Source organism: Pollicipes pollicipes, unplaced genomic scaffold (assembly GCF_011947565.3).
Source record: "Pollicipes pollicipes isolate AB1234 unplaced genomic scaffold, Ppol_2.1 Scaffold_4295;HRSCAF=5057_pilon_pilon_pilon, whole genome shotgun sequence".
Classification (NCBI taxonomy): domain Eukaryota; kingdom Metazoa; phylum Arthropoda; class Thecostraca; order Pollicipedomorpha; family Pollicipedidae; genus Pollicipes; species Pollicipes pollicipes.
Window position 1 is genome coordinate 7,261,683 of NW_023596461.1, and position 7,716 is coordinate 7,269,398.

A 7,716-nucleotide genomic window follows, 5' to 3' on the forward strand; every position below is an offset into this window, starting at 1 on the left:
TTTGGGAATTCAAAACCTGGACAGAGCCTGCTGAACCTCGAACGGATTCAGTTTCAATGGCAAAGACCTGCCCCCTCCGTCAAGGTTCGAAGAGCAAATGATCATACAGCGAATCCTTCACGCGGGTGGGCGATCTGACTGCCTGTGCCTTCCCGCCTCCCCCCCCCCCCCCCCCGGACTAGGGAGCTCTACGGGAACCATCAGGTTTTCAACTGGACCCAGCGGATGGAGTCATTTTAATCCGTCATGTACTGAGGGTTGGCGTAGGCGTGGTCGGATTAGTTTGTGGTCCATCCATGGCTGTCAAATAGAAGTTTGTTGTTTTGATGCGCCCGTTCCCCGACCACCAACGACAGATACTGCATCCGGCGACTCCCCCTCGACACCTGTCGCCTGAGCCGCCTGACGCCGGGCCAGTGCCGCACAAGCACGGTGCCTGTCAAGCCGGCTGCGTGCAGAGTCGGAACGGGCACTTACAGGTAGGAAAATTCAGGTCAAAGATGAGTGTTGGTGGACGCCAAGCTTGACCCGCAAGGTAACTACCTCGGCACCCAAGACCCTTTCATCATTCCTGTGGGTACAACGGGGCACGGCAACCCTAATAAAACTCAAAGCTGCGGTCCAGGTGTTGTTTATCACCTTCCCCCCCTCCCCCCCCCCTGGCCGGAATCGGGGTCCGTGCAGTGGGCATTCCTAGCTTGGCTACTCTCTTCTGGCCGTAAGAGGCGCTTTGCGAGCCTCCCTCAACACCCGCAGGATCATTGAAGCACTCGGTACCACCACAACAGAAAGATGGTGCCTCATGGGGAGATACCCTTAGGTGGCACAGAAACAAATTAGGTTTGCACAGAAACAAATCACGATGACCCAAACAGATCAGGAAAAGATTACCGAAAGAGATTCGGGTCAGACTACGGGGAGGGGGAGATCCATGCGATGACCTTCAGTGCCTTGCCCTCTCCTTGCCCGCGCCATTGATCACGAGCGTAGGGTATCACACTTTTGGGGTGTGATGACCTGAATTAGTCGTGATTTCTGGTTTCTGAGGGTTCTTATGGTCGTATCATATAGATCTTGTGGGCATCTGTGGTCTTTATTTCTGTCCGAAAACTGTCCAATGTTTTTCGGTATTCCTTTTATTTGGAGAAGCTTCTAGAAAACTTTGGTGAATAAGGCACTCCTACGACGACTTACTTTTAACGATTGCATGAACTAAGAAGAGCGGGTGGCGGAGGTGGTTTCGCTGGTGGGTTGGGGGTGCTCAAACCCGTTCTTACACATTGGTCTCTTTGTGACATGATCACTTTGGATCTTAGGACGGGTAGAATTCCTGCGCAGTCTAAAGTGGACACCGACGTATAATTGGTCGTGTGTTTGCTGCCCATAGCTGTACCATAATCAATTTGCAAGCCCTGCGTAGATGTGGTACAGGTGTTGCGAGTGCGTGGTTGGGGTGAAGTTGGTGCCAGAACGCCCAGGAGCAGTTCTTAGTTTCAGAGCACTGTTATTTTGTGTATGATAAGATGAGTAGTATGGTTGTGTCTAGATGAATATTTTTATGTCATCTTATAGGAGCATATTGCACCTTTATTGTTTTTATAGGGAAACAGTTTATCATGCTTTTGTTACATCCAAGCTACCCTGAATTTAACAGTATTGGCTGCATGGCAATGGTGGGATGTATGTTTCCTTGTCCTGAGTTGATTAAAACAAGATAAATTAAATGAGTTAAAAACTTAATATGTCCTTATATCCACTAGCAGTTTGGCATACCTATGTGGAATTACATTTTATTGATGACATTACATTTTGTATTAAGTTTAAATTAAAATTGTGAACACATCAGTTATTTAAATCCAGCAACCAAAGTCAAGCCACAGACCCCAATCCATAATCCAGTGTTTTCAGGGTGCTGGTAGTGTAGTGGCTTAGCTGCATGTCTGGAAAGCCAGGAGTGCAGGTTTGGTTGCTAGCAGCTCCCACCTTTCTTGCCAGGGGGAGAGGCAGGCAAGGCCATATGGCCTTATTAGTTGAGAGGTGTTGTTAAAACCCAGAGACTCACTCACAATTTGTTATTTTGCACACATGTGCAAGTTGCAACTCACTCAGAAACTAATATACCTCCCACATGGTGCAGTGGTGTAGCCAAGGAGAGCACATTTGGTCCCAAATCTCCTATGGCCTAGAGATGAAGGGAGCCTCCGGGAATGAGGCCTGTGGTGCGTGCTGGCATTGTGAAACACCCGAAGAGCTTTTACATAAAAACAGGTCATGGAGACATCAAAATAGCATGCCTAGTCTAGAAGTTTTATCCAAATCATTCTAAAAAATAAAGTCACTGTACCAATGAAGGGATTTTGCTGAATGAATTGGTGCCCGGTCCCAAGCTGGCCCTCCTCAGGTTGATATCCTGGTTATGTTGCTCACATCTGCATCAGACCTGCATCACATCTGAATTGCTACCAAGTATGAACCATGTCAATGGGTGCACAGATTCAGCTGTTGATTGATCATTGGTTAAGGATGACACAGACATGCAGCAGATAAAGATATGACTGGGAGCAAGCAATACAGGATCATTCATCTCAAACCCGTCAAAGTATCCAAAATTCTGGCATTGTATCATGGACACTTGTATGCTGAATCAGGATGCAGCATATTGCATTGCCACATCATTTCTAGTTGCAAACTGTTTGTAGAAGCAGCGCATTGCCCTGAACTTCTCACCGGAAATTTGTTTGAAGTCTTGGGGTGTGTGAACTTTTGAAATTGTAGGCAGTACAGCGGTAATAGAAATGACAGGTTGAGCTGTGCGTTCAAACATAATTGTAGTAGTTACGGTGAAAAGAGTTATAGTAGTACAAGCAAGAGTGGTTATGCCATTGTGACATGAAATTGTGGTGCTGTATATTGTAATGTGTTTCAATATCAGTCAGAAAATTGACAGGTGAAACCTAGGGCCTGAGATGCTCTCTACATGTATGCAACTTATTACAACTTGATCTTTTGATGCATTAGAAAGTATTGCTTAATCAGAGATAGACATTTTTGTTAAGTCACTTAATTCCTGCACTGTCGGAATTTTTTGTTTCTAAATGCATGGTGACTCATATTTTCTGATAGCTTTTTGCTCATCTTGCAGTCAAAGAAGCTCAACATAAAACTTAAATAAAGTTGACATCTTGAATAAAGTCAGTGAAATTCACTGGGCCAGTCTGTCACAAGAAAGTTTACTGATAAGAAAATAATGATCTGAAAACAAAGCTGTCAAAAGCTGCAGAGTTTTTGTGAACTGGGAGGGGGGGGGGGGGGGGCACACCCAGTTCCAGAAAGCACCACCATGAAGTATCCCGCCCTTGCCAAAACACTGGACCTGCCCCTGGTATCAAGAAAGGATTGCTCTTCACTTATTTGACCAACTCTTGATGTAATATGCTGAATCTTAGATGACAGTAGGTTGGGCATTGTTTTCAGATGTCAGATGACAGGTGTCAGTTAATGACAAGGCCCATTAGCAGGTTTAGGCGTGTTAGTATGCACATGAAAATTTTCAAAATGTTTTGTTTGTTGTTTGGCAGGTTTTGTACCCATAACGCAGCATGCTCTACTGAAAGTGAACACATCACACCCCAGATAAATGCTTAGGTTCATGCCTGCTGGGCCCAAGTAGAAAGCATTAGTAAAAAATTTTGCTAGCAAAAACTCTGCACAGTATTTCCATGTTACCTCCTTTGATGGTCATAATGATGAAATGAAATGGTTCCCAAGTGCCAATTCTGTGCCATTATGTCCCATGTGCATATTGTGGTGTAGAGATCAGATTGTTGTGCCTGTAACTACACAATGTGAGTTTGCAGTCTGGTGCTGTGAATAGAATGCATAAAATTTTGGCCATATGGCAAAGTGAGCTTGTACTTAGGTCATACTGCTGCCGATACACATTGAGAGAATAAAGATACATGTGGATAGCAAACTATTTGGAAATGGTACACCATATTTTTAAGCCACTTACTCCCAGACATGGTTGCAATGAGATAAAATAACTGAGGAGCACTCTTGAGTAGGGCATATATTTGTCAGACATGACTGCATGCCTTGACTAGATGATGCACATTTGCCTATAGCAAAGAAGGTTTCCTAGTTTCCTTGTGGCGGCCCATTGGATGGGTAAATAAGGTGGTCCCCACCCCCAAAGGGTGTGTTGCTCTGCTGGCTTTTTTTAATAGCATGCAGTATTTACTAGTCATCAGCATATGTAATTTGATCAATCAAGCTTCCAGCAGGTGTAGGCACTCTATAGTTGCATCAGTTGCATACTTCTCATGTAATATGATGGCATTCCATGCTGTACCTCAATTACAGCAAATTTAAAATGAGTGGTCACTGAGGCAGCAGCAAAGCAGTTTGTAGCATCCAACTGAATGATGTTTTCTGGCCATATGGATGGGGTGCGTGCTTGAGATGCTCACCATGGCCTGATCTTCATGTTTCAGGCTCTACATGCTGCAGTCATGACACCTGTCGATGACATTAAATACCTCATCAACTCTGTCATACTGGGGGAGGAGCCGGTGAGAGCCTGCGTGGGCCTGTCAGTCAGCTTCAGTGATAGTGTGATAGTGTGATTCGGTGAAGTGATTGTCCACTTCAAAGGGATATTTTGTGCAATGGGGTGTTAGGCATGAGATGTGCTCTGCATAAAGGCAACTGTCAGTTGGCCCGACTGTAGATGGAAGAGGGAAGGCTGGAGATGTTTCACGCATGTCATGTCCACCGTTGTAGGCCTGGGCATGATGGGTCAGAGCGCCTGCCTCCGGATCTACCCGTGGTAGGGTGATTGAGCTGGCATTGCTTCGTCGCTCATTGTTTGCCTCTGACTGAGATGGCCTGCGGCCGGTGGCACGGCCGCTCAAGGTCAGATGAGGTCAAGTGGCGGGGTGGATCATGCCGGGGATTGCAGTGGAAATTGTTGAACTGGAATTTCAGGATCAGATGGGGATCCGAGTTCACAGACCAAGCCATCCTTAGTGTGGACTCTGGCTCCAGATATACATTCAATCAGAATGTTCGGATTTAAGTTAATAAAGCATGCCTTCTCTCATATTTTACGGCGTGCTCGGCGACATGCCTACATTGTGCCTGACGCCGATTGAGTCATGACTTCCTAAAGCTCAGTTGGAAGTGTGCCATAAATGGGGCATTTTGGTGGCCATGAGGGCTGGGGTGACCCGAAACAGTGCTGATGTGACCTGTCAATGGTGATCGCTGGGCCGAGCCGTCCCTTGACCGAGACAGCCAGCCTGGCGCGGGATGACTGCCGGCTGTAGGCATGTTGCGAGGCACGGTGGGTTTCTGTTTTCTGAAGCAAAATATCAGTTTATGTGGGATCGCTCTTTTGTCGATTCGATTGAAGTGCATGAGTCTTCCAAACAGGCTATGCTCAGCGAAGGCTGACGGAGGCGTCCCCGCAAATCGCTCATTCCGGTTTAGAAAAGCACCACACTGGTCGAGCGGTGCACCGTCATCATGTGGCAGCCGTACCGGCCCGCCCTCGCTCTGTCGGCGATGGTGCACGCCGCGGGAGTGTGCGGTGCGGTGTCGCCCTTGAGGCGCGCCTGACCCGGCCCGCCCTCTCCCGGCAGTCGGTGGAGGACTTCATCCTGTTCATCGGCACGCTGGTGGCGTTCATCGCCTTCATCCTGTGGTGCTGCTTCCCGGTCATACCCAAGGACTCGCAGCCCAATGCTGACAGCCAGTACCGGCACTACAAGAAGACGGACGCCAACGCCATGTACAAGGAGCTGCAGCGCAGCTAGCGCGCAGTTTCCGCCGGCGTCAATAGATGGCAGCACGAGTGGACCGCTAGGCGGCTTTGGGGAGCGAGCTCTCAGCTGAGCTCGAGTTCCCCGCAAAGCCTTGACTCTCGCGTCTGATATCAGTGTTTTGAAGGTGGGTTCTGCTTGCATTTTGTTATTACTTTGGTACAGCGCGCTCTGTGTGGCCGGGGCGCCCTGTCGGCTTCGGTCGGGGAGCTAGCTCCGATTGGAGCAGATCATGTGCACGACGCCTTTTCGCGTTTTATCAGCTGACGAGCGGGTGGCTTCTGCGGCCCGCGCTCAGACTGCGCACACCAGTGAGATGGCGCTGTAGGCGCCGCGCAGCTCCCGGCGACCCGCCTTTTCGGGATGCGTCCTGCGGCCGGGGCGGGCCATTGGCGCGTCGCCGGCGGTGCCTGCGGTCCGCTGTGGGCGGCACCGCGACTCCCCGCCGCGTGCCACGCAGCGGGCGACGGTGACCGGGGGGCGAGCTGGACATTCCGTCGTCGGACCTCGTGGCGAAGTGGCCCTGCGCTTGGCCTCATACTGCCGGCGTCAGCACGCTGCGGATGCTCCCTGGGTGTTGTTCTTCGGTTCGGCAGCAGTCTGTCCCCGTGGAGTTCTCTGTGGCGAGCATTGAGGGATGGGCCGTGATCTACTCCCGCATCGGTATTTTGTAATCGCGTCACTGATCCACCGTCCCTGGGAGGTTCCCCTTTATGTTATCCTGTCTTTCCTTATGTCGTCCGCGCGCGATGACTGCCCATGTGCCGAACCGTGACGTAACCCGTGCAGGTGTGTAACCGTGACCTCTCGCGACCTGGGCATTGCAAACATTCCCCTGGACTGGCCGTTGTTTAAGCGTCCCCTTTTCTCCCTCCACGTCGATGCCGTCGGGTGCTGTAAGGGTCAGGGGGGAGGGGGTTGCAGGCGCTACTGGAACGCAGTTTCTTTCCGTGCGGCCGCGTGTGGTCGACGCTAATTTGTCGGAGATCGAGAGGGAGAGATGCTGCCTTCTCACAGGCTGCGCGTCTAACGCTGCCCATGCTCCATTCCGGTGACCCTCTGGTTGACGCGACGCTCGCTGATTAGGTGTACAGCGCGCGTGTCGCCCGGGTTCTCGTCCGATCCAGGCCCCTCCTCCATTTACCATATTTATATTAACTGTGATACGCCCGTTCACTAATACCTGGGAAGGTTATGCAGTGTGGGCTTTCTCTGGCGTGTGTATGTGCGTGTTTGTGTAGGGAGGGGATTTTGTGATTTTATGAACTTGGCGTACATACACTTGATGGAGCGATGCGAGTTTTCTTTCAGCATTGGTACGTGGTTGCACAGAGTAAGATGGTGCACATTAAACGTACTCGTGCGTGGCATTGCTGTTGATATGCATTACGAGAAGATTTCCTGTCTCCGTGTTTCGGTCATGATGTTTTGGTTGGGGTGCTGGAACAAGAAACTGACAAAGCTCGCCGCTCGGTTCGCAGCTGAAGTCAACAAATTTAACTTTGATTCCTCCCACGGCAAAGCGAACACGGGAGTGCAACCAGCGGGCGACCCCATACGAGCGACATGTGGGAAGGAGAACCATAACCATAGGAGGAAAGCAGTGATCGAGTGTGTCTCTTGGAGGGGGGCGGAGGGCGCGGTACCAGTCTCACCAATTTTTTAGTAAAATGAGCATCTGTGTAACCTCGTGTCATTCGAGGATGACCTTTCCAAGGTGAACAGTTACGTTAAACAGCGTTGCTTAGCAGCTAATGGTTCCTTGGTAACGCTGTGTGGTCGGTAGGCCCGCAGAATATTGAAGGCAGGCTGTTCTCAACACGGTAGCTCACATTGCCGAAACGCCAGGGTCTGGCGGTCTGTTCTGCCCGCATTAAGGCATGAAGTTGCTCGT

The 7,716-nt window shown here is 49.9% G+C and overlaps 1 protein-coding gene across 6 annotated transcripts; it reads left to right on the forward strand.

Moving 5' to 3' along the window:
* The first annotated feature begins 1,165 nt into the window (after positions 1 to 1,165).
* LOC119096800 (uncharacterized) lies at positions 1,166 to 5,819 on the forward strand. 6 transcript variants are annotated; one of them, XM_037219742.1, is made up of 3 exons: positions 1,166 to 1,246; positions 4,494 to 4,571; positions 5,643 to 5,819. In XM_037219742.1, exons 2-3 carry the CDS (start codon positions 4,512 to 4,514, stop codon positions 5,814 to 5,816), a joined length of 234 nt encoding a protein of 77 aa, XP_037075637.1. In that variant the 5' UTR covers positions 1,166 to 1,246; positions 4,494 to 4,511; the 3' UTR covers positions 5,817 to 5,819. The 6 variants fall into 6 exon arrangements, with proteins under 6 accessions (XP_037075637.1, XP_037075639.1, XP_037075636.1 ...); XM_037219744.1 differs by lacking the exon at positions 1,166 to 1,246 and adding an exon at positions 1,264 to 1,283; XM_037219741.1 differs by lacking the exon at positions 1,166 to 1,246 and adding an exon at positions 1,292 to 1,440.
* Positions 5,820 to 7,716: the final 1,897 nt, after the last annotated feature.

Coding starts and splice junctions, on each gene's coding strand:
- LOC119096800 (XM_037219740.1), top strand. CDS start 1,937: ATGTCTGGAAAGCCAGGAGTGCAG. Junction 1,961..4,493: donor CTGGAAAGCCAGGAGTGCAG/GTTTGGTTGCTA, acceptor TTCATGTTTCAG/GCTCTACATGCTGCAGTCAT. Junction 4,572..5,642: donor TCATACTGGGGGAGGAGCCG/GTGAGAGCCTGC, acceptor CTCTCCCGGCAG/TCGGTGGAGGACTTCATCCT.